A 27,601-nucleotide genomic window follows, 5' to 3' on the forward strand; every position below is an offset into this window, starting at 1 on the left:
CGTGCTATATCCGCCTAATTAAATCTAATAATATCTCCTGCCTTTCTTTTTTGTTTTCTTTTTTGTTTGCAATAATACCATTAGCTTAACCTCAACTACATTTTTATTTAATTTATTCTTACGCAAAGTAAACAGTTAAAACCTCATTTGTAATATTTACGCCATTTGGCATCGGTTACATAGTAAAACTGTAATGTCACTTTTACGACTCGCGCTTACTCTCGATATTGGAAATAATATGTTGACAAAAAGAAGGCAAGTTACTATGGTTTCGAACGCGTGGTGCCGCTATTTTATAATTAAAACATTTGTCCCCGTCTTAGATTTTACAAAAGCTTAAAATTTTATTTAAAAAAAAATATGTTGTTTAAAGTTATTTTAGCAACTAAGATTGCAGTTTTGTTAAAAAGTATTGAAAAGTAGACATGTTTCTTTCAACAACTCCCAGCACCACGGGATAGCATTGTGCATGTCAAAAGCAGAATGGTCAATTTATTTTACAGCAAGGATGCCATGCTTTGATTGTGTAATCGTATAAAATAATCGTCATTTTGGTTTAAAGAAAAATTTGTTTATGAACTACGCTTTTAAAGGTTGTCAGTCAATATTGTGGCAATCAACAACTTACTAACTAAAATTCCATTTATGTAAAATATAGTGTTATTGTAATAATTTACTTGCACTTTATTCATTACTGTAAAGAAGTACAAAAAGTATTTAATACCAGATAGAAAAATTGTTCATAGTTTTTAGCTTTTATTTTACATATAATCATCTTATAACAAGACTCCAGCCTAAACACTTTAGGCATCATAAGTTAAAATCTTGCCTACTTGCCGTCGAGGCAAAAATGTTTGCCTTTCTTGCGCAAAAATCCGTAACAACGCAACACTATTTTTTATTTTTATTTAAAAACCCTTGATGTTCAGACGTAAAACAAATACAAGTTATAGTTGTTTTGTGATCTTTGGTATTATCACAAATCGAAACTAAGTAAGTTACTGAGAAAATTATATATATAGAATAACAATAACATTATATAACTGCTATTGATTTTTTTTAAATTCAATCATTTTTTTTAAATTCAGAAAGCATGTAACCGATACTCTACTAGAACATCGACGCTAACTAGTTAATTGATAGCTTCAAGACAATGAAAAAAATACCAAACCATGGTTACTAAATTTACCAACACTATTAGTTTCAGTATTTGGGATTTACTTACTTGCTGACATCGACTATAGGTAGGTAAAAGTAATTTGTAGAAGTTGCGTTATTGAAGTTGCAAAAGTTATTTTGTACTGGCAAAATGATATTTGTGCTTTTAGTGTATAGAAGTTTTAACAACATATAGCTTTAGTAACATTGCATATAATATTGGCTTAAATTGGGTTTTAAGTTAAATTATTTACTACAAAGCAGCAAAGACGAACCGGCCTAGTATAGGCTAAATAGCATATTTCAAAAATTTTAGGACTTTGTAGAAAGTAACAAAACTTGAAATCGGGTCAAATCAATCGATTCACATGCCTTACTACTAAACAAATATTTATTACTCATCTTACATAATACTTTTCATGTTTGGCAGGTATTAAGCGCATGTAACATCAAACAACTTTACACTGGTTGGTGTTCCATCAAAGTTTACAATGAAACGAAAGCGCTTCGATACGAGTGGAGATGGTGATAAGCAATCTGGCACTACACGCCGAGAAGCACTGTATGTTAAAATGGATGAAACAACACAACAAGAACACAATAAACAAAGCAACAAACAAGAGACTGTAACATCTGAACATGTTTCAGAACCTGGCGAAAAATTTAAAACAGCTTTTCAGCGGGTAGTCGCTGGAACATCAGGTCTCAGTAAAAGAAGAAAGCATAAAGAGGTATAAATTTATCGCCCGCAAGGTTAAACTTTTGGGTTTTTAAAAAGGGTAATTTAGCAAATACTTATTGTAATACTCTGGTAAGATGTGATTAAAGTTCAAGAAATTGATCATGTAGATACAAATGATATATAATAAATCAGATTGCCATAAACTTCGAGATATTATACGACTAGGTGTTACAGCCTGATAACCTTGACGAATGCAGCACAAGCGACGATGCATCAACGTTAAAAGACGAAGAAGAAGATACTGATCTTGAACCGACATCAGTGATGCCACAAAAAGTAAGGTCACGTCCACAGGACAGATGGGTTTTTAATGATGAAGTGTTGGAATGTAAAGAGGGTAAGCTGATTTTCCTTTTATATGCTATGTATTAGAAAAAAATAGTTTTAAAATAAATTTAAAATCAAGCAATATGACGCTATATGAGCGCTGTGTGTCGCTTTATAATATTAAAAAATAATTCTAGACAACGTTAAAACGGGTCCACCAATGTGGGTACAAATAAGACAAAATTCGGTGGAAAATTTAACAAATCTTAGTGTTGGTAAACGCCAAAGACGACATTCTGGCGAAAATAAACGGGTAAATTATTTTTTTATATATTGTCACATTTTTTCAAAATTTTTTAATAAATTTGCAATATACTTTAATTGTTTTTAATAAACATAAATATATTTTGCTATTACGCATGTAGTAAACACTTAAAAATAATATGAAAAAAAAAAAAAAGTTATTTTGTTAGGCATTGCGCCCGTTTTCACCAAAGCCTCTGAAAAAGTATTCATCAACTGGCGATTTAAGCAAAACAGAAAGTGAAGTAAATTTTATTATTTTATCTAATGAGTAAATTAGCTTTAGCTTTTTTATGTAATTTTTTAATTCCCTAACCTTACCTAAACGTTTTTAAGGTTTACAACTTACCTAGAAGAATTCTCCCTGATCTTTCTATATGTCAGGTAAACGCATTACTTTAGTTACATTTTTTGTGTTAGCAAAATGAGTCTGTTTATATATTACTAAAAAGAAAAAGCTAATTTACGTGTATGATTTTGGTTTATATATTATACAGAAAATAGCAAATCAGGAAAACGTTGACATGTCCGACACAAACGTACCAGCGACCCCAAGTGATAGAAAAACTCTGGAAGCCCAATTTAAACTTTTATATTGCGAAAACGTAAAACTTGACCGAGCTTATGGTGATTTGCAGGTCATTAAAACAACCAAGAAATTGTGTTTTAATTAGCATTGGACCAAATAAGTTGTTTTTACCTATTTAAACGCGAGTAACTTAATGAAATTCAAGGGGAATAAATTTGTTTTTAAAATTTTTTATTATAGGAAAAAGTTCGTTCACAAAGTCCTCAACTTTTAAATTCACGTTTTAACAGCCCAAGAGAATTAGATTTACAAAACGAGAACAAGAAACTTCAACTAGAAAATCAGAAATTAAAGGAAGAGGTAACACAATAGTATAATCATCTTGTCATAGTAGTTACTATTGTTATATTAATATTGCAATATTTTTATAGCTTTTAGAAGTAACAAAGTGCGATAAGTCGGAAATGTTGTCTGTTTCAATGATGGTTACTCCTGGTTCTCTATCTCCACCTAGCGAAAAAACGGAAACATATTGGAAAGATGCGATTAAGTGTATTACAAAAGTTAAGGTAAATTAATTATTAAATTAAACAATATTTATTTGATTTTAGTAAATGTTTTGAATAATCGTAACACGACTTTATATTTTAAATATAAATCCAATAAAGCAGATTCATGAAAGATTACTATACATAATACAACTTTTATAAAATGACTATTTATTTTTTCCACATCATGTTGTTGTAATTTTTAAAAGTTATTTTTGGACAGATGCTATATAACCTTATACTACTAAATGTGTTACCAGGACGACGAAATTTTACGCCTCAGTGATCAGGTCGCCTATTGGATGGAACACGCAAATTCATTGTCACGTGATCAAAACGTAACAGACGATATAGATGAAACAACTTACATAAAACCATCTACAATGTTAAAGGTAGAAAATTACACTTTCTAACAAAGTTCTTTTAATTAAAAAAATGTAACCCCATTTATTTATAGTTTATTTGCAGTTTTTAATTAACATAAATAAATTATTTTTATGCAAAATTATCGTCAAAACTTAATATTTGCTTGATTTTAATTGTATTATACAAACAAAATTTAAAACAAAAAAGCCCAATGCCAAGTTGTAATTTCCATAACAGTTAAATGGTTAACCTTTTCATAAATTTTTAAAACAAATAAGGTATTAAGATTAAATTTATTAAAAACATTTTAGGTAGTCGCATAAAAATAAAAATTGTGGAATTTATATTTGTAACCGATCGTCTAATGTTGTTTGCGGGTTTAAATATTGATTGTTGTATGTTATATTTAAGTGCGCTCAAGTACTTTGTAACAAGCGCGATAAAACACCTATGTTTAAAAATGTATTTTTTATATTTAAGTTTACGCTTTGGTTATAAAAATAGTTTTGTACTCATTACAATAATTAGAATATTGCTAAAGTATTCTTTATAAACAAAAGGGGGGTTTTGTAAACTTTACTTTGGCGTATTGTTCTGAAGTAAATTATTGTAACTCAATACAAGAAAAACATATATAAGTACAATAGATATGTAGGTAGATGGTTAGTGTAGGCCTGTATTTGTAGTTTAAGTAAGACAATTCTGATTGCTCAAAATGTTTAAAAGTAAAAACAACAAGCGCCTTGAGGTAACCATTTTATTTTCTCTGTGTTAACAGTATCTTAATTGAAGGGTTAGTGTTTTTAAAATAATTTTTATTTAGGAAAGAGTAGCGGAATTGGAACAATCAGAAGCTCAACTGAAATGTCAAATTTTAAACTTAGAAGATCAGCTAGTTTCAACAAAATCTAAACTAGCAATCTCTAAAACACAAAACGACGATTTAGGTGACCATTGCGCAAAGCTGGAAGGTTGCTTAAGTAAATTCATGCTTTTTTGATCTATTTTAAGTTTATTTTTTACTTGATTTTAGATTTTTGCTTCTATTGTAACTTTACAACATAAAGTATATCACTTTTAAATATTCAAGTTTTAAAGTGAGGTGTTCTAATTATGACCTTACACATAACAAGTAAAGTCAAGCTTTGGTTTAGAAATAAAATAACAACGTTATATGGTGTTAAACAAGCCAGTACTTCATATTGTATCAGTTACTAGATTAAAAAATGTTTTTTTTAGGTGTAATAGATGCGGAAAAAATGTTACTTGATGATCTAAAACTACAAAACGGCTATTTGAGAAATGAATTAGCAGAAACTGAAAAACAAACCCAAACTTTAGTGGGAAAATTAGCACAAATGGCAGATGAAAAAGCAGATATTGAGCTTAAGGTAGCATTTTTAATAACTTCTTTTATTTAAAATAACGCAAAAACAAGTATTTATTAAACAGTCCACATATTTACAGTTGGCAAGAAGTACCAAAGAAAAGGATCTTCAATCGATTGGTTCAAACTCTGAATCATTTAAATTAGAAATGGACCAACTGAAAATTGAGCTTTCTGCCTCAAATGATCGGTAAAAATAAATACACTAAATTCAATTTTTTCTAACAATGTTGCAATAATACTTTGTAGCATTTTCTGTGTCGAACAAAGGTTTTGTTATTTATTTTTAGTTTATTATTAATATATGGTAAATTAAGACGATGCCTAAAGCCTCAGGTTACCCGAGATAGTTTAACAAAACATTAATGTGTTAGTAGCCTAATACATGTTTGTTAAATACTTAACTCTAATTGACTATTACACTACCAAAAATATTTTTTAACTTTAACACATAAAAGTTTTTTTTTTTTATGTTGTATAGTTGTGCTGGTTTGGAGGACGTTAAGGAATGTTTGATCGAACAAATTAAAGCGCTAGAAGAAGAAATTAACGGTTTTGAAAAACAATCTGATCGCATAAAAGATTTAAATTCTAAAATAAGGTTGGTGGTTATAAAACTTTTGCAATACAAAACTCTTTGAATTACTAAACTTTTTTGCGCTATTAAGTTATATGTTGCATTGCAATACTACTCCGTTGTGTTATACAATAAATACATACTTTTAATTAAAAGATTTGTATAAATTTAAGAAAACTTAATGCTGAAAAGGCTGAGATTGTTGAATCCCACGATAAACTACAGCTTGACAAAGATTTAAATTCCGACATGTCTGAAAAGCTAAACCAGAGAATTTCCGATTTGCAGGTAAAGTTAATATCAATTTTATCTAAGTTTTGCAAATAAAGTGACATGACAATTTTAATACATGCAAGAATTTAGTAACTGTGGCTTGTTTTAAATATTAAAAAATTAGATATTTATTACTTCGTTCATGCCTTTGTTATTTTTGACAATTACTTTATTTTTTTGATTTTACCCATTGAGAGTGTGTAATTTAAACTTATTCTAATTTAATAATATTATATATTTTTTTAACATCAAAGGGTCACATTGAAACGTTAAAATCTCAGCTAGATCACCAGAAAAATAAAATAATTGCATTTGATCAAATCCAAGAACAACTTGAACATGTCATGAACGAGAAATGCACACTCGAGGCAGCATGCGAACAATTAAAAAATGAAAAACAAGACATCAAAAATAAACTTACAGATCAACAGGTTATTTTTGTTATTCTGTTTAGTAACGAATTAAATTGTATTGCCTATTTGTGGTGTGTTTTGTTTTATTAAAGTGTGCCGCTACTGGTTAGAGTACAAAGTTGCATCACTTTTGGGCCAGATGTTAGTGGAAAAATTAATTACATCTCGTTATAACATCTTTTATTATAAGATTTTTAAACAAAATAATTATAATTATAAATACAAGAAAAGCAACATAACGCTATACCCCTTGTTTTATGTTATTTTTTTAAACTACTTTGTTTTAATTAATAGGAAAAACTTTCTGAGTCTTTTGAACGAGCGAACACTCAGCTAATGCTTGAGACGAACGAAATGGCCACCCGGCAGCGAGATCTTCTCACCGACGTGCAACAACTTCGGGTTCGATCCCAGACCAGAGGAGTTGAAGCTATGGTTGGCACAAAGTTTCTTAACACATTAAAATTAACAATTCGTTCTTGCAAGCCAATTGTCGAAAGCGTGAATAAATTGTTAAATGCCTCGACACAAATTCAAACTTCTGCTGTCCCATTCGATGATTTCAATGAAGAAGAAGCTATGCTAGATCACGACGCAATATCAATCCTTTCCGGTCACATAAAAGAAGTTGATGGTCTATCGTTACAACAGTTTGTGGAGGAACAAAACCAAAGTCCAAGACCAGAGGGAATCATTTCTATATCACAGTTACGTACCAAGGTGAAGGAATGCCATGAGATCACAACTGCTGTTACTAACTTAAAGACTACGCTAGAGCTTCTATTACAGCAGTATAATCTTACTAAGGACCCAAAAACGTTCAATAAAACACCAAGGTATGTTATGGTTTATTTAAATAGGTAAACATTTTTATTCTTCTTTAAAGTATTTTTAACTAATGTTATGGCCCAAACATCAATTTAAAGATGTAAAAAAATGATTTATTTGGATTATGTTAGAAGATCCTATTTAAAAAAGTTTTTAATTGTATTAAACTACTTTTTTTGTTTAGTGAAAACGACGATATAGATTCACGTCTTAAATGCTTACAAAATGAAGTTAAAGCATTAAAAATTGAAACCGAGAATCTGTCTAAAAAGAACAACTTACTTTCTTTTAAAAACGATGATCTTTTAGGTCAAATTGAGTTGTTTAAAAATGCGTCAACTGACAACAAAACTTTAGAATTATTAACTAAAGAACTAGAACAAATGAAGCGAAATTCTAAACAGTTAAACACGGAGCTTGAAGATTCGCGTTTCACATGTAAAATGTTATCTGAAAAAATGATGGAAATTCAAGAAAAGTCTTTGCTTAAATCAGAAGAGTCTGTCAAGCAAGAGGAAAAACTAAATAACCTAGAGACGGTGATAAACGAAACTAAAGGAATGCTGGAAACAGCACAACTTGAAAACGAGATGTATAGATCTCAAATAAAGGCCAGGTCAGAAGAACAAATATCGACACAGAAAGGATATGATCAGGAAAATAGCAGTTTATTACTACAGCTTCAACAGTTAGTCGATGCTAAGTTAATACTTCAAAAGGATCTGAATGGAATAACAGAAGAAAAAGATAAACTAGTGGCAACGGTAGATATGCTGAAATCCGATAAGAACCAAACACAACAAAAACACTTGGCCGAAATTCAAAATTTGCAAGCAATTATAACTGCAAACGACATGGTGTTAAAACAAGTCAAAGATGATCTGGAAAAAGCAGAAAATGACCTGAACCATTTTAAAACCCAGGACAATGAAACTACAACACAAGAAAATAACGAAATTTTGCAAGAAAAATATGTTTCCTTGGACAAAGAAAATTCTGAGCTAAAAGTGAAATTGGATGAAGCTGAAAACGAAAAATCTAAAATAAAACTTGAATCTTCTCAGAAATTGGAAGAACTACAGAAAAGATTAAAATATGTTACGAATTTAAATGAAGAGAAGGACATATTGATAGATAAACATGAAAAGTAAAAAAAATTAATATGATAATTTTAAGTTTAAAGTGTTTTAAATTAAAAGTTTTAATACAGTTTAAATACAAAATTTTTGACATTTTTTTAGATCACTTTTAGAATTGACCCAAGAAATTAGAAGCAATTCGTTTATCTCTTCTGAAACGAAACGTCTAGAAATGGAATTAGAAGCGTCTTTGTAAGTTACACAAATGAGTCTGAATAATATTTATGCCTTTTTAATTAAATTTATAGTTATTGTTTAATGGTAGTCTTGATTGGCAATGTGTTGCTTTTTTTTACTTCAAAAATGTTGAAAAATATTTACCTGTCTTAGTTTTAACAATTGTTTCTTTAGATCAGCTAATAATGAGATGAAAGAAGAAATTAAAGTTTTGATTCAACTTCAAAAACAGGAAACGTTAATGGAAGAAAAGTCATATGTTCAAGAAAATAAAAAGCTAGCAAATCAAATTCTTGAATTAGAGGCTCAGTTGCTAGAATCAGAAAAGGCAAACTCAAGTAGAAAAACAAAAGCAAGTGAAAATAATGAAGAATTTTCACAGAATAGTAAACTGGCCGAAAAAGAAAAATTACTAAAATCTCTAACTACTAAACTAGATGAATTAAGTAAAATAAACGCACAGCTAGTCGAAGAGAATTCTACGATTTCAGCATATTTGAACAAGGTATTACTATCCAAACAAACACCAGCGGAATTCGGCGTAAATGACGTAAATATTTCCGACAATAAATCCCCAGGTTTTGAAATAAAGGAGAATGTCATTAAAACGTGTATTGAGGAGACAGGCAATACAAAGCCAATAGAGTGTAGTTCGACAGCGTGCTTACAATGCAAAACCCTATTAAGTGAGGTTGAGTGTTTAAGAGCAAAGTGCTTACAGCTTGAAAATGAACTGATTAAAATGGAAAAGCAAATATCGATCGACACTTCTAACGAAAATAAGTCGATCGTACATCTATCTGACGCACCATTACAGTTGCTTGAAAAATTATCAGCAAAACAGACGACAAATGATAAACCCAAGCCGCGCAGTAAATTAAATAACTCAATGGAGAACTTAATCAGTTTTGACAATGATTTGCCAAGCATTAAGTCATCAGACTCTGTTGGCAACTTGAGTACTACAGAGTCAAATGTCGTAGATTTAGCAACAGATTATAACCAATCCTTGTCAAAGCTAACTGAGGAAAATGCGAAGTTATTAGAAACAATTAAAGAGTTAAATGCTAAGGTATCAAACACATCTACTAAAAGTGATCCTGATTACATTACCATTCTCAGAAATGAGAATGTACGACTGCAGGCATTGCTAGAGAAACGAAAAACGGAAAACCAAAGCATAAAGGTACAAAACCGCATTCAGCGCGTCAAAAAACGACTTTATCTGATTGGTCGATATGTCGACATGCTTGATAGCCTTCGCCTTACCCTTAATAACGACGGGTTAAAGGCTATAGCTTTTGATTTGTAATCACGTGACTGTTTCGTGTTGGAGTGTTGTGAAAGGTGTGCAATTAACATATGACTTGTATTTTATAGTTATTTAGCTATTTACTAATATAAAATGTTACATGATTTTTACTATATAAGGAAATTAAAAATATTCCAATCAATTTTTTTTGTTTTACCCCAAAATTTGAACGTACTTAACTTTGCTTTTTTAAATAACATGGTTAAAATGTGTCTATTAACATTATAGCAACTAATTAATAAGCTTAAAATTACTTAGTAACAACCAACGCTTGATTTTCAACAGAGTGTCCAAAATGCGAGTTATGCTTCTTCTACTGACCTGCAAAGCGACACTGAATCTGATCCTGAAGCTGAAAGAAAGTTCCATGAACATGAACAGGCAAAGGAGTTGGAAATGCTTCAAGTAAGATTTCATACACCTTTAATGTTTAACGATATAACTGTGGTATAAAAAGTGCCTTAATGCAATTTAAATTTTGGTTATTTGTTAAAAGGCTTATCGATATTAATCGTTCTAAATTTTTGTATTTAACAACATTGCTAGTTTTATTCATTTTTGCTTAAAATGTTAATGCCATTATATTTAAATTTAGAATTTTTGAGTTTTAAAAGCTTTTGTTTGTCGTTTAGTTGGAGAACCAAGAAATGAAATGTCTTGTGGTGGCACATAAAAGAAAGCTGGATTATGTTGAAAATGCAAATCAAGACCTGAGTTTAGAGAATGGAAAGATGAAGGAAGAAATTAAAAAGTTAAAATCTGTAAAGCTACCCTCAAATCCTTTTTTAAATGACGTCCTAAAGAAAATCGATCCACAAATCAAAAGGTTATCCTTTTTGTTTTTGTTTGTTTGTTACCTTGTGCTTTATATTGCTGGACTTAATCTACAAGAGCAAGTTAACTTAACTCGTACTAATTATTATTGAAACTGGTTTTCAACTTATAAAATATGTTTTATCGAGAAAATTAAAAATAAGGTAAATTTGTTTATTTTTTCACAGTTTAGCAAGTACCGCACCTGCTGTGTTACAAGATCGTGAATCAACTTCACCTCGTGACTTTACTCCTTGCGGATCGATGACAGAAAATGGAACTATTCCATTTGATGCTAAAAATAAAGAAACGGTAAACACATTTTTGTAACTGTATAGGTTTTATTTTATAAGTTTAAAGTTTAATTGTTCTACCATTTTTTTATCGGAAAAACTTTTTATGTTTACGGTAATTTTTGCTTAATTTTCTATTCAAATCACTAAAATTTTATATTTTTTTACCAGGATAACATAGAAAGATTATCCACAGAACTTGAGGAAGCAAAAATAAAGTTACATACAATGGAAATTAATAACAAAGAAATGTCTGTGACCGTATGTTAAATTTTTGATATATTTGCAATTTGTATTACAACCTACTTAGTATACTTCTTATTTCTAAGCACATCTTATTTGGATTTGCTCTTTTTCTAGTAAATATAAAACTTATTAAAAATTATTTTGTAGACCATTCAATTAAAAGAAAATTTGCATCTTGTAAATGAAAAACTTAACGTCAAACAAAACGAGGTTTCCCAGTTGGAAAGCATACTTGAAGAAAACGAAGCTGACTTGAATGAAACAAAACTAAGGTTATTGTATGAAAACTTATTATTTTGCATCAACAATTTTGTGGTTGAACAAGTTATTCGAAAGGCACACACTTGTTGTTTAATAACTAGAGTGTATATTTGTTTTAGCAAAGAAAAAGAGATCAAAAACTTGCGAAATGAAGTCAATTTGCTGGAGAAAAATATTAAAACGAAAACGAACGATATTGCGGCTTTAAAATTGGACGAAACATTACAAACAGAAAAGTTTGAAAATCAGTTATCGAACATGAAAATGAATTTACTGGCAGTAAATAAAGAAAGCGAAAAATTTGTAAGAAAAATTAATTTTATTTAATATCTATGTAATTTATGATATTTAATGTAGTCTTAGCAAATCAATGGCAGTTATTGTAAAAATTAGGCAAATTAAAATATAACGTTTTCACAACATTAACTTATAAATTAATTACCAAGCCTTATTTGTACACAATTTAGACAAAGAAAAATCAAGAACTGTTAAACAAAACATGTCAGATAGAAGCTAATGAACTAATATCCCGCAACGAAATCAAGCAAAAAAATCAAGAAATTGAAAAAATTAACAACGAAAAACAATCCTTGATAAAAGCTAACAAAATTAAACTTGAACTAAAAGAAAATGAGCTTAAAGGTTTAATTGGTAACTAAAAACTAATTTTTTTTACAATTAAATTTAAAATAATTTTTTTTTGTGTATTGTAGAAACTATAATTCGCAATGAGGATCTTGAAAAAACTACAGCAATGCAAAAGAAAGAAATTCAAAATATGATTTCAAAATTGGATTTCATGTCTTCAGGTACCACAGAGTTAATGGGTACACTGCAACAAAAAGGTAAATTCAATTTTCTTATCTATTTTTTGTTTATATATTAAAAATTAAACAAATGTAAAATAAAAGTTTAATTTTTTGATGGCAACTTATAATAAAATGGACTTCAAGTAAGATTGATTTTGCTAAAGCTTATCAAGTTAAAACCCTTTTCTTAATTGATTTATTTTAAGGCCTTATAAGATTAATCAAATGATAAAACCGTATTTAGTACGATACGATTTCCAGTAGGTTTGCCTATATCTGTGTTTCGCATTCGAAAAGCACAGTTGTCGAACTTAATGAACACGTCGTGCTGCCGTAGTTTTAAACATTCCAAATACAAAACGTTTAAAAAATTATTTTTAGTTAAAAAAGATGTTGGATCTCTCGATAATTCTGCTGGTATGACAGCTTTATAGCTATTGTAGAAGTTGATTAATTTTAATAAAATCAATCAATTTTGCTTTATTGATCAAAATTTCAATTTTTAACATAAAATGTAAAAAAGTGAAAAAATGCATTCACACATTAATTTGCTTGTTATGTGACCTAAAAAAGATGTTTTACTGTTTTATTTTTTTATCTTATATAAAAAATTTAATTTAATCTAAAAATTTGTTTAACTCATATTTTACAACACATTTTGTTCGTTTTTGTTTTCTTCTCCTAAAATTTTTCTAACATTTTTTTTACGATTTTTTGCATTTACATAAAGACGAGGACATCACAGTACTAAGCACTAAGCTTAAAACTAAACACGAAGAAATCGAAGTTTTAAGCGCCCGGGTTGGCGAACTTACGGATGCCCAAGATGCACTTCAAAGCACGATGGAAAATGCTGACGACATGATTCTAGAGAGAGAAAAAGTTTACAAGGATGAAGTAGAAGAACTAAAACAAGGATTAAACAAGTATTGGTTTTAAATACAAACAATTACTTTATATTATTACTACTACAAGTCGTTTTATTTTTAAGGCTAAATGCTTAACATAAACGGTAAGTTTAATCATTATAAAATAATGTTAAAATTAAACGAATAAAATAAAAATCTTTTTTTGTTTGGCCCTCTTAAAACGTTATTTAATTAACAGAACACTTTCTGAGTCATTGACAATACAAAAAAGTAATGAAGAATTATTAACCGAAATATATTTACTGGAAAAAGAAAATGAGGAATTAAAAGAAGAAATTAACTTGATTAGAAGTAAAGAGAGTGATGTGGCTCAAGATATAGAAGCAATGGAGGTAAATTTTTTTTTAATTTTTTAATTTTAAATTTTTTTTATTTGATTTAAACAATTAATTTATTTTTACTGAAAAAAACTAAAATAAACAAGTAATATTGGACTTTTTAATTGGAAATTAAAAAAAAATTTGTTAGTATAAAACAAAATAATAAAATAAGAATATAATTGTATTTTTTTATAATTTTTAACACAATGGTATTATGATCTAGATGGAAAGAGAGTTAATGAATACAAGTCTTGACAATGCAAGAGAAGATGCGGACGATCTTATACAAAAAAATCAACAACTTACTTCGTTAAATTTCGACCTTGAGCAAGATATAGCACAACTTGAAAAAACGATTAAAACACTCAATCATCAAATTTTGGATGCAAGAGATGAATGCGAGAATCTTGAACTTATTGCAAATGAAAAGCAAAATGAAATCGAGGAGCTACGAAATAAATGCAACAACCTAAAATCTAACCAAGTTCCCAAATTTGCAGTTCCTGATAATATTGAAAATGCAACAGGTTTCACTATGGAATATTCAAAACCGGACCAAATAATATCGTAAGTTGATTTTGAATTTGTATTTAGAACAGGCTGTTTAAATTTTAGCAATAAATTTTATAGTTTTAAAAAAAGGTTAAAAAAACATTAACTAAAGAGGCTATACACTGGTTAACACTTCTTATTTAATTGTTATTTCATATCAGGTTGTGTAAACATACCTGATTGACTTATCGTAGTATTACTATCGGCAATTAATAATTAATTAAAATAAACAGTATCGGTGTTAAATATTCATATAAATTACCTTATACTAGTATATTGATCATGCCATTTGATATGGAAATTAAAGAGATTTATTGTCTTAGACTTGAGAATGATTTGGAAAATGCCTTACAAGAATTGGAACAAACCAAGAAACATTTAGAACAGACTAAGATGGATAAGGAAAATTTCAAAAAAGTAGTATTGGAAATGGAAGAGCATCAGTTTATTGCATTGGCTTCGGAAAGATCTGGTCTTGATGATATTAAAAGATTTAATACAAATAAAAACGTGAACATTTTATTAATATTCTTACAAGATCTTGTCGTTCTAAACAGTCTTAAAATGTTTATGTATTGGATTTATACTTTGACTTATATTTGTTTATGTTGATGGCTACTTAACTTTTTTACAGGACCAAGAAGATTGCGAAACACTTCGATCAGAGGCAAACGAACTACGGAGAAAGATTTTGTTTCTAGAAGATCAAATCTCGGAGATGAAGGAACATCAGGTCCCCAAACTTGAACTTGGAAGCATCGCAGATGAGTCAGATCGAACTCATCAAAATCTTTTATCGGAGAACAAACTTCTTAAACGAAAAATAACTGAACTGAAGGAAAGTTTGTGTTTGTTAACGGAAAGACTCGTGCCTAAACTTGAGCTTGGCAGCATAGCAGAAGAAACCGACAGAACACCAAATCTGGAAGAAGAAAATCGAATTTTGCGGAAAAAAATTAGCAATCTTGAAAGTGGGATATTTGAAATGACCGAAAGACTTGTTCCAAAACTTGATTTGGGGAGCATATGCGAGGAGGAAGAGCACGTGTCGCCGGTTGTTGTTGATGACGACACATGTCGTGACGTGGAAGAATGTGACGTAGACACCGAAAGAGAAACTCTGACCGCTGATAAGTTGGAAAACAGACTAAAATGTTCAGAGGAGAATTCGGCAAAGTTGCTTTTGCAGGTACCTTATTTTTTCATTTACAAAATCTGCCAATTGGTCAAATTGTTTTTAAACTCCAACGCTTCTAAGTTTATAGGCTTGGCATACTTTTGTTCATTGATATAAATCCCCGCAAATGCGCTGCGATTAGGTTGGAAAGTTTGTTTGCTTAGATTGTCGGTTTAGAGTTGTAAATAATGTTTGTCATACAGCATAGGCGTCTGGATATAATTGTTAACCAAAAAATTTAATAGGTCTTATTTTTAATTAAAAATAAAGCACATGCACTATATTTCAATAAAATAATTTTATAATTTTATTTCAATATATATAACTTTGTTTAAAATAGATAAAAACAAATATAACATTTTTCCACAACAACTGTAACTTACCTTAAATTAGACACCCTTTAAATTAGGTTTTAGTTCTACGCCTATATACATAATATAATCTTATTGGGTTTTAAATACATATGTTTGATAGCATAGTAATTGTTATTAAACGTAGTTTTAGGTCATATACTCTACAGTGATTAATTGGGTCTATATAGAAAACTGCCTAGGGTTTTAAAGAAGTTATGTTTTTTATGTTATTTAAAACATTATTTTATTGGTTTTTATTTATATTATTAAGTGTTTAAAATTTTAGAAATTGTTAAGCCATATCATAATTTGTAATTAAATCAAAATTTAAACAAGGTTCAGGAAATGGAAGAAGAAAACGACAACTTAAAAGCCAATATGGAAGAACTTGCCAAGAAAAATGAAAATTTGCAAAAAGAATTCTTTGAAACTATTCATGAAGACTTCCAATCACAGGTAAAAGTTATAATGTTGTATATTTTGTGTAAAAAGGCAACACCTTAGGTTCAGAAGCTTATTTTTACTACCACGGGCCCATCGATCCATAACTTCGACGTTTTAGTTCCGTAGTAGAAGTTGACAATATTCTGTAAAATTACGTAATCAAACATTTCAGATGGACGAATTAAACACGTTGAATTCTTCACTTAAAGGAGAGTTGTGTGAAAAGGACAGGGAATTAACAATGCGACAAAACCAACTAAAACAGATTTCTGCCGCCGAAACTCAATGGAGAAAAAGGTTAGTGAAACATTATATAAAACAAATAAAAGTGTCAACAAATGGTTGTGTTTTCAATTCCATTTTTTTTTCTTAAGATTATGTTTTTATTTTTGAATCGGGCCTTTGACCTTAATTATTTTTTTGTATATTTTTAAGCACAAGGTCATAAAAACACATGTAAATCAAATTTGTAAACTTAAACGCTCGCAACCGAAACCTTAACTTCATAGCCCTAAAATGATGCAATGTAACCTCATATAATTAACATACCAAAATCATAAAAACTTATTTCTATCTTTGTATTTGTGCATTAGATATCAGGAAGTTCAACATATGGCGGAAGAGTTAAGACTACAACTTCAGAGAGCAGAGGTTGACAATCAAGATCTTCAGTGTCGTCTTATTGACTTGGATGAAGAGTGTCAGAAGATGGGAAAAGAAGATTACTTACGTCATCCTCAGGTATGGAAAAGGGTACTTTTATTAGGTCTGTATTGTTCAATAACTATACAAAGAAAAAATATTACTTGCTTATTGTTATTTTTTGGTTTACAAAGTTAGTTTAGGAGGGAAATTATTTTACTAATTTCATGTAAAAAAAATTGGAAATGTTATGTAATAACTAATTCTATTGCGTAATTTGCAATGAAACTGTTAGCAAGTCATTTTACAAAATCAATGTATTATTCGGGTGTTTTTATTTAGGAAAAACTTATAACAATTTAAGAAAACTACTAGTGTATTTACGTTAAATAATGGACATTTTTTGAGTGTTTGTCAAATAAATGTGAACAGTATGTACGCTTTAATATATAGAACACCGCATCGTGTCTGGACCCGCACATGGATTGATCCCTTTTACGTTTACGTTAATGTTTGAACTAGGCCCATAAAGGCGTCCCCACATTGTTATCATAACCCGCTTTGTACATAGGGATTTAACTTAATTTAAACTACATTTTACCATTGATAGCTATGAATAGTTTTGTAACAACATCGTTTTATATACAGTTATAGTTTTTAATAGGGAAAGTTTTGTATCAAGCAAAACTTTAGGAAGTATTCTCAGTCGTATGCATGTTAATATAGCACTTTTAATATGAATATATTTGTATAGTCGGTACAATAAACAATTAACAGACTACTAAGCATAGAGTTTATGCGGTTCGAATCTACTGTATTTTATCTTTAAATATGATTTTAATAAAATAGTTAATAAAAATTTATTAAGAGCTGGTTTATAACTATTACTTATATATAAGTAAACTTGTGACCCTTAAGTTGTTTTGTATTCCCAATAGGTAACAAACGACTTAGACAATGAAATGAAGGAATTTCAAGTAGAATCGTGCGCTCAAACATTATCTTGGTCAGCTCTGGTTCAACTTATAAAAGAGGATATCAAGGATACAAAAAAGCCAATTGTTTTGTTACACAATGAATTAGAAGATCAAGGTGTGTATGGTTAGGTTTTGTATTGTATGGTATTATATATAATATGCTAATATTGGCATTGTGTGTCGAGGAATTATTTGGTGGAAAGGAAGTTTGATCATATTAAAGAATAAGATTAAATTTTATCGGACAATTAGGTATAGAACGACGTAACACATCAAATACATGCTTAGCAAGCACTATTATAAACAACCTAACAATTTACTAATTGTGTTGGTCTATGTTTTTTGTAGTTTGACTACATCACATAAATATTTTTTTTAATTTCAACTTGCCAAATAAGTTAAAATTGCAGTTGATAAAACGCTACTAAAAAAACGGCACGGTCTTTAATGATAACCTCCCAAATGGGTTAAATTTACAGTTTGAAAAAGGTATTACTCCAATACACAGTTATATTGTTATGTTTTGTTAACAATATCAAGTGAAAAATAACATATTAATAAAATGTTGTTATTCAGAAAATGGTATTAACAATACCTCAAAGTTGCACAACGAATTTGTAGCTCAAATTCCTGATTTAACGATTAAAGAACAAATAGAAAATGCGGATGAACCCACCAAACAAAACATAAACAGAGAAAAAACTGACGGAGCTGGCACAAGTAATTTTTTCAATACATTAAGATGTTTAAAAAAATTATTGTTAGTAAAAAATCAAGTAACAACAACATACATCTGTTAACATTTAAAAATAAATTTATAAAAAAAATTTAAGACCGAATGATTTTAAAAATTAAGTTGTGGTCATATATAAGAAGATCAGTTCTATAAGAAACTTATTAAATTTTAATTATCGATTTTTTTTAGCTTCCAAGGATTCTTCTTCCTCTTCAGACTCAGAATCCGATTCGGATGAGTTGAAATCGATACGCAATGACGTCATTACTTATCAGAGAAAAATCGATAAACTTCGAAAAGAAAACCAGGTATATTTAACTTTTAGCAAATTTATAAACTTTATATATTTAATTGCTATCTGTTTAAATTTAATAGGCTTTAAATTGCTTTTCTGGCAACATAGAAAGTACATTTTTATTTAAAAAAGGTACAGGCTCTATATATATCTTATATCTGATCTAAGTGATGTATGAATGTTTTTAAAATAAACTTAAAATTTAGGGTCCTTGTTTAGTCTTCTTTTATTTTACAGTTTCTTTTGAGTAAAAACAAATAAACCTACTATACCGGCGTGGTTTCGCGTCCCATGTAAACAATAGTAAAACGACACTGAATTTAATAATCAAACACGCGTTTATTGTATTACAGCAATACTTTTATGTTGTACTTGTTTTTGTAAATATACGAACACAGAACGGAATGGTATCAGCAATATATTAAGTGATAACACCGTTTTACCGTTAGTGTTTTTTAAAAGAGTTTTAGAAAAAACTGTAAGATTAAAAAAGTATGTGAATAGCACTAAAGCACAGCAGTCCAGTTCGGATGGTAAAATACCTTGCGTTGTGCTGTAGCTTAGTAAAACATAAGAAGATAATTTAAGCTAAAAGTAATGCAAAATAAGATTTTTATCTTTGTTTTTTTTATATCGAATTATAATACAGAAAACCTAAAGATATTAGTAAGAGTTGGTAAATTTAATATGTGACTTGTGCAAGTTTAAATATGTAGCCTCTACATTTAAAATAGTTTTAACTTTTATAATCAAACTATTGTTCCTTCTTAGGAATTACTTGATGGAACAGGATCTGTGATGACGCAGGAAGACAGAGAAGCCTTGGAGCATGAAGTAAGTGCTCTTCGTGGCCAAGTAGCATTACTGGAGAGAAATAACCGAATATTTTCCGATCGAGAACGAACAGATTTAAAAAAGGTTTGTACATTATTTTAAAAACCACTTCATTTAGTTTCTATAATATATTAAAAACTAATTTCATGTAGTATTGGTGGTAGAGTTTAATTGTTGGTGTTGTAGGACTTAGCTGCATCAAATAAGCGATGCAATGCTTATCAGACCCAGTTATTGGTTCTAAGACGAAGTTTAGAATATGAAGAAGTGGAAAAGCTTAAGAAACAAGTCGGAAATCTTCAAAAACAAGTTTGTTTATTTATTGAATATATCTGGGAAAATTACATTATATGTGATTTTTGTAGAATGTGTTATAGATATCATCATAGTTTTAAGGTGGCCTTATTTCTTTATTTTTTTAATGTATGTTATTTCATTATTTTTGTTTGTTATTTCATAATTTTTAATTTTTCAGATTGCTGAATTACAAAGTCAGTTAGATGCCAGATCTAGTGATTCGTCCACAAGTGATAATGATTCAGATGACGAAAATCCGAATAGAAACAAAAAATATGTTAGGTTGTTGGAGTTGGAGGAGGAAGCGGAAGAACTAAATCGGAAGTTGGAAGAGAAAGATAAAACTCTCAAAGGTATATGGTCCTTTTACAGTTAGGTGTAGTTACATTTTTAATCATTTTTTTTAAATTGAGCATTAACATGGTTAACACTTTAAAAGTGTTGTGTTTAATGCATTCACATGTAAAGTTATCAATAAAAGTGTTAACCTTTAAATGTCACAAAATATAAATAAAAAATTCTTTATAGTTTTTACATAAACAGTTTAACAAGTATATGATCAACTTTTTATTTAAATTTGTTGTTTATAGACCGCAATAAAGCGATTGAAAATATACAAACTCAATTGGACAACGTTAAAAGGCAACATCAAAACGAGGCAAGGGAATTAGAAAAGAAAAATTTAAGAAAAGAAGCTGAGCTGAACGAGGAGATAAAAGAGCTTTCAAAGCAAATAGACGAAAGCAAGGAAATCATAAAGGTTTTAAAAATCACCTAAAGCTTATAGCAATCTTTGCTTACAATACGTAAATGATTATTTAGTAAAATTATACATGTATATTCTTTAAGTTAAACGAGAGTTAATTAAAAAAACAATAAATTTTGTAATTTAACTAAATTGTAAGTCATTCGTTTAGCTAAAACAAGCGAATTTTGAGAAAAAATGCGAACAACTTGGTGATTGTGAGGCAGAGGTCGAACAACTGCAACGTGATGTGCAAAGAAAAGAAAACGAAATTAAACGACTTAATTGGGAAATTGAGTCTCTTCATGTAAGTTTTAGTTATTTCTGTTATTTAGATTAAAAGAAATATAAGCTTTTCATTGCAGATTGGTGCTCTGGACAAATAAAAATATATTTAAAAAAATATAATAAAGTTATAATGTTTAATCATGAATTTAAGGGCCATTAAAAAAAACATGATTATATTGTTATAAGTCCTACAATAATAACTATTGATTAAAAAAACTAGAAAAAATTATGTATTTATTTAAATTTTAAGAAAGAAAACAAGGCCCTTCGAGACCGAATTAACAACCTCAAGATTGCCATTTCCAACACAAGTGACCCAAACCTCTCCAACTTTCCCCTTTCACCACTTAGTTCTGTGCGCTCAAACTCAAACTCACATTTACACAACTCAAAATTAAGATCCTTCAACTCTCAAACTTCATCTCCGGAACATATGGAAGTGAGAAGAGGTGGGAGCATCATCCACGACCCTGTTGATTTAAATAGATCTTTCGATGACACAGGTAGTCAAAGGGGAAGAAGTATTTCTATAGGTAGCGACAGTAGAGCACGGAGTTCGTTACGTGAGGGAATCCTGGAAGCAAAACAAACAGTAAACGATATTGGAGATGTGCTTGATACTCCACGGACTCCTTTAAGAGGAAGAAGTCCAGTGACCAGACAAGCAATTAATGTTGTTGATGTTGGAAACGAAACACACAATGCTGATTCAAATCAACAAAGCCCAAATAGTAGCCGGGACAAATTAACAAGAAACAAAAGTTTATCCCCTATTCGAAAATCTAAAATTGAAATACTACCTAACCGAGGTAAAAGTACTAATACTGAAAATACAGAACGCATTAATTCGTCATCGTCAGTAACACCCGAAAAACAAGTAGTAAAACAAAAAAAATGGACAAGAAAAGAAAGTCCATCGATTAATTCTTCTTTTCATACTTCTGATGACAAATCGTCGTTAGTTGTTTCTGATCATGCAAAAGATGATAAAGCCTCGGATTCTTCGGTATTGTTGCATCGATCCAAAAGATCAACGTCTTCTTTTACTGACGAGGAGTCAACCGAAGTTGGTTCGTTATCTGAAATAACGAAAAAAGATCGGAAAAACAAGAAGGCTGTTCAAAAAAAAAAAACTAAAAACAAAAAGCCTAAACATGACTTAAAATCACCCCATAGCTCTAAAAGTTCCAGTCATTCATCGACTGACAACAATTTGGAACCAAACCAAACTGCAACAAAAAGCGCTAAACACCAATGCGGGACAAAAAGTTTACCCTTAAAGCAGAAAAATAGTAAACCAGAAACTTTGCGTTCAAAAAGTCAAGGATCGGACACCTCTTATTCAAAAAGCTGTGAGTCATCAAGTTCAGAAGCCCCAAGTAGCAAAAATACATATGCTAAAGAAGTTGTGGACGCACCAAATAAATCTAATAATCAAGCACATTTGGTGAACGAGGTGGCTAAAGCCAGATCGGAGGCAAGAAAATGGTTTAAGAAGGTTGCCAAAGCCGATCGAGATAAGGCGGTATTGGACGGTCGTATGGAAGAATTAAAAAACGAACTTCGGCAATTGGCAGAAAGTAAAAACAAGTAAGCTTTATGCCATTTTGGTTTTGGTTAAAAGTTATTGTTGACCAAATTTGTGTAAATTAAGATGTTGACATAAAGTAAAAGAATACAATTGTGATTATTGTATTGTATTCTTTGGGTAAGAAATAAATAATCGCGAAGTTATTACATTTAGTTAACTTAAAATTTTAGTCTTGTCATTTATTTGCGGCATCATTTTTTACAATTTGTGAATTAGAACTTCGGATGAGTTAAAATCTAAGCAATCATTAGTTGAAAGGCAATCAGGTGATCTTGAAGTACTCCGTGCACAAGCAGAAATAGCCAATCGCAAGGCAGAAGAAGCGCGGGAAAAGAGTGCCTTGCTGCGAGCTCATCTTATGGACAAAGAAGAGGTCGCTAATATTAACCGAAAGCTTACGAAGAGTATGCAGGAGCTAAAGGAAACCAGTTTATCACAGGTTGTTATTTACTTTATTATGTTTTGTACTGTTAGTTCTAGCATGTTATTGTATATGTGCTATTAAGTGTGGCCATGTAAATCTAAATAAAACTTAAACAAACTTTAAGATCTAAATAGGTATAAAAAGTTTGAGCAGATTACTTGTTTTTGCTTATATTTTAATAAATTTAATAGGTTTTAAACAATAAATTTAAACAAAATTCATATTAAACAAACTATTATTGTCACAGTTGCCCGGCAGAACATTTGATTCAAATAAAAGTACAAAACATGCCAATAGATCAACCAAGAATATATCTTCGGATAAGGAATTGAATGAAATAAGAGAAGGCTTCGAATACATTGCAAATAATGTAAGTACCACTATGTTGTTCAACAGGTTTTAATAGGCCGCAATGGTAGGCTAAAAAGGCTTTTATTTTTCTATTATATTTTAACAACTAACTTTTTATTGCCGGTATTTTTATTTGATACACCCAAGTGATAATTATGTGAGCTTGTCTAACTACATTTAACCCCCATCTTAGAATTTTATCACTAATACTATGTGTCCTGTTGTTACGTGCTAAAAAAAACAAATATAACAAGCCTAACATAAATACTAACAACTAACAATCTTAAACCATTACTAACATTTGTAGTTTGCAAGTCTTGTTTTAAAGAAACATGACACTGAATTACTACTTGGACCTACACAGGTATATTAACTTTAATAAATTATTGTTGTAACTAATATTACTGTTTTAATGGCTTATTTTATGTGTTGCTTAACATTTTACTAACTCTAGGCAAAAGTTACAAAAATACCTCAATATCTTAACTGAATGTAACGATATTTTTGGGTTCTTATAGTGTATTACCCTATGTTAAATTTTTAATACGATTTAGGCAAAAGTTTCAAAACTGAAACGTAAATGTCTCGAGCGGGATCAGATTTTGGCAAAACTTGTCATCAAGTTAAAAAAGCAACAAAACAGCAAAACGACTGATGACGTCATCGAATCGAATGACGAATCCGTGACAACATCAATGGACCTGGACGACATATTGTCCAAAGCTGATCACGTGGTTCGCTGTGGAGTTTTGGACAGTGACGAATCATCAAATATTACTTCAAAACCAAAACAAAATTTAAAACCGAATACCCATGAAAACATTGGTAATAATAATTAATTATACAATAATGATTTATTTAGGCTTTTTATGTTTGTTGTTATTATTCTTTTGGGGATTTATAAATTACTATCCTTAAGTAAAAAAAAGAAAAAGATATACATTGTTAAAATCTATATTTGCAAAATATTATTTTGTTTAGAATTTCTGCTTCCCATGCGTCCTCCTTCCTCTTTGCTTCGCTCCCTAAGCGAGAAATCTCCCAACCCTAAAAAAACATCAACCACCCATCGAGTGTATGTAGCTAAGAAGGACTACATTCCAGCTTCGAATCCGAGTGAAAGCAATCTTGACATTCCAGTCACACATTCTCTTTTACCTGACCTTGCACTGCTTACAGGTGACACTGCGGTTGCTATTGGTAGACCGGATACACGATCAGATGGAAAGGTAAGAAAATAAAATATTAAAGAAGGAAAAAAATCATTAAAAAAAACAAGAAATCATTTTTACGTGAAGGGAATATTTTAGTGATGTTTGGTGGGTAACATGCTTGCTTTGTCTAAAAATTTATATTCTAAATCTATTTTGGTAATTATTTAATGTTTTTGTTATATTTAAACATTTATTTTGTTTAAATTTGTTTTAGTTGTACCAACTTTGTGAGGTTCATGGCAAAATTGGATTTGTTCCTTTTAGTCACTTAGTGGCAGCAGAGCAAGTAGATGGAATGCAATCATATCTACTTGAACGTGGAAAAACAAAACCGACCAGGGTAAAATGAAAACTAATTAAAACAATATATTGCTATACTAGTTTTTTACTAGTACTCTTAAACAATACACACAAACACACTTTTAACAATACATTAAAAATAACTGTGTTTAAATTACCTCCAAATTTATATTTAAAAATTGACTTTTTAAAAATAACCTGGTGTAAAATGAATCATTAGAAGAACATTCTTGCATGGAAACTGATACGGTTAATGTTAAAATAATAACACCATTTTTTCGTTCTAATAGACCGTATCATCAAGTCCCGAAAAAATTGCAAATCTGTATAAAAAGTTGGCGGAAGCTCAAAACATTGTAGCTGATCGCTTGGACAGGTTTTAAAAAAAAATATTTAAAATTAATAATTTAACTTCGTGGTATTTCTTAAGTATCTTTTTTATTTTAAAATTGCCTTTATTTATCTTTTTAAGGACGACATGGGCAAAACCCCCTTGTCGTGACGCTACCAACCGTGACGTCACAAAACCAGATTCTTCGGTGACGTCATCCGAATACAAAGCCCCACTTTACCCCGACCGCCGTAACCGGACACTGCATCAGAACGAAAACAAAATACCGACATCAGTAGAAAATGAGTTGGAGAAATCACGAAGCTCTTTGTCCTCCGGAGTAAGATCGGCCACGTCATCAGTGGAAATATCAACTGATAAAATGTTACCTAACAGTAGAGAACATTCTAGAAACAGTGATAAGGGTGATCAATTGAACGTATCGAACCGCAGTTTTAGCCCCATATATCACCATGACAACAACTTGATTAGGACGAGCACACCAATCAATAATAAACGGTTGAACCCTCCGCGTCCGCGAAGATCATCGTCTCTTCCTCCCAGACGAAGTTCCTCCCCCTCCCAACATTCGGATAGGTCAACGCCGGGTCAATTTATAACAGCTTCGTTTTCGAGAGAAAAACAACCATTACGTCATAGCTCTAGAGGGTTGGCATCACCATTAGGGTCGCCTGAGCCCCCTTCGTTTATCGTCATCGAGAAAACCATGGGTCAAAAAAGTATGATTATATCCTGGACCCCGCCCTTGCTTGATATGGTACGTGTTTTTGATTTATAATATTTTTAGTTAACGCATTACGAATACTGTAACATTTTTAGATATCACGAAGCAACAACATTCCAGTAATTGCTTATGAGATCTCGATAGATCAACAACGAAAAGTGCAAATCGCAGGAGCTTACACAAATAAAGTAAGTGAACCATATTTCAAATAATTGAGGACTTTAAAATTTGTCAGTCGCTGGTTAGCTTATATATACAAATTATATCTTGTCACGCAGAAACGTTTTTTTTTTATTTAGGCTATTTTGGGTGATCTGGATTTGCGCAAAACCTTCACAATTCAAGTACGGACTGTAAGCTCGTTGGGAACTCTTTCAACATCTGCCGATGTTGTGTTTACACCGAACATGCACCACAATCACTCTGAAACAACATTTATGTCGTCCCTTAACAACTCGCCGCCGATAATAAAAAGTCAACCTTACAAAAAGGTATATTTAATCATACATAACATTATTTTATTTAATAAGTTAATTTGACAAAAAAACTTATTTTAGGATGATGTCGACCTACCTCGAAACGCGACTGTTTTATATGACTATGATCCTGTGGTAGACAGTCCTTATAAATCCCATAAGGAAGAGTTGAAGTTAAGACAAGGTGATTCTGTGATTATTACCGGACAAACAAGATCCGATGGATTCTGTAAAGCTAAGGTAATTTTTAACCTAATTTGTTTAGATTCCTATTTAACCTTGTTTCTACCTAAAAAATATTTTTGTTTAGGTCGGCAAAAAATCTGGTTTTGTCCCGATATCATTTCTATTACCAAATGATGACGTCACATCAGATGATACTGATCAATTAACGAAGCCGAAAGTGTTTTTGTCTTAGTTACATGTAGTTAAAACTTAAAGCACACCAATCCTTTAATACCACTGTAGTTTTAAAATAATTGTATATACTTTTTACTAATTCTCTTTTTCTAATCTAGATTATATTAACGTAAGCACACTGTATTTTTGTTTTAAAAATGTAATATGCACCAGATTCTTTTTATATATTTTTTCTTTATAAACTTTTAGATTTATTTTATATTATATATATATTTGTATTATAAATCGAATTTTGATTAAAATAAATTTAAATGTTGTTAAAGAATAGTTAACATCATTACCATTTGTAACTATAGTTTAAATACATTAAAAAAATATTAAGAGCTAATGTACAAAAGTGGCACTATTTTGTATAAGTGAATTACCAACAAAAAAGGAAAAATTACTAAGTCAAAAGATACATACTAGTTTTTAAAATTTTGTTAGTTGATAACATGTTTTTTTAACGTGTTTTGTGCGTTTCTGTACTTTAATCAAAGACTGCGTGGTTCACTGCGGCGTGCTTTTTGCCGTTTGCAATCTTGGCCTGAAACCAAGTGAATGTAACTAATGACACGTAAGATAAGCAAGGTAACACTTAAACGAAGCAGTTTTAGTGGTTAGCAGTAGCATGTTATTGAACTTTAGGTTTATTTTACTGTATTAAACCAATGGTATTTCTGCATTTAAGAAACAATAACAAAAATGTTTATATTTGCATAAGCTGGCTACATTGTATA

The 27,601-nt window shown here is 30.2% G+C and overlaps 1 protein-coding gene across 1 annotated transcript; it reads left to right on the forward strand.

Moving 5' to 3' along the window:
- Positions 1–1,210: 1,210 nt before the first annotated feature.
- On the forward strand, positions 1,211–27,027 carry LOC145752874 (uncharacterized). The gene is given in 56 exon segments (XM_082569240.1): positions 1,211–1,244; positions 1,589–1,889; positions 2,066–2,237; positions 2,365–2,480; positions 2,641–2,715; positions 2,807–2,854; positions 2,968–3,108; positions 3,240–3,359; positions 3,431–3,568; positions 3,808–3,939; positions 4,737–4,893; positions 5,153–5,304; positions 5,381–5,490; positions 5,782–5,901; positions 6,051–6,165; positions 6,405–6,581; positions 6,858–7,399; positions 7,576–8,538; positions 8,633–8,722; positions 8,882–9,893; positions 10,305–10,424; positions 10,652–10,845; positions 11,021–11,144; positions 11,297–11,386; positions 11,519–11,643; positions 11,752–11,935; positions 12,100–12,283; positions 12,346–12,477; positions 12,823–12,858; positions 13,172–13,367; positions 13,549–13,702; positions 13,914–14,257; positions 14,566–14,752; positions 14,877–15,431; positions 16,109–16,228; positions 16,389–16,513; positions 16,810–16,957; positions 17,797–17,950; positions 18,412–18,555; positions 18,761–18,879; positions 19,638–19,784; positions 19,887–20,009; positions 20,176–20,350; positions 20,588–20,757; positions 20,915–21,049; positions 21,281–22,620; positions 22,838–23,060; positions 23,293–23,415; positions 23,951–24,221; positions 24,378–24,625; positions 24,825–24,950; positions 25,201–25,286; positions 25,383–26,019; positions 26,082–26,174; positions 26,286–26,702; positions 26,773–27,027. Coding segments are annotated over 55 exon segments (12,477 nt in total). The 5' UTR covers positions 1,211–1,244; positions 1,589–1,649; the 3' UTR covers positions 26,881–27,027.
- The last annotated feature ends 574 nt before the right edge of the window (positions 27,028–27,601 follow it).

This window comes from Corella eumyota, chromosome 1 (assembly GCF_963082875.1).
Source record: "Corella eumyota chromosome 1, kaCorEumy4.1, whole genome shotgun sequence".
NCBI lineage: Eukaryota > Metazoa > Chordata > Ascidiacea > Phlebobranchia > Corellidae > Corella > Corella eumyota.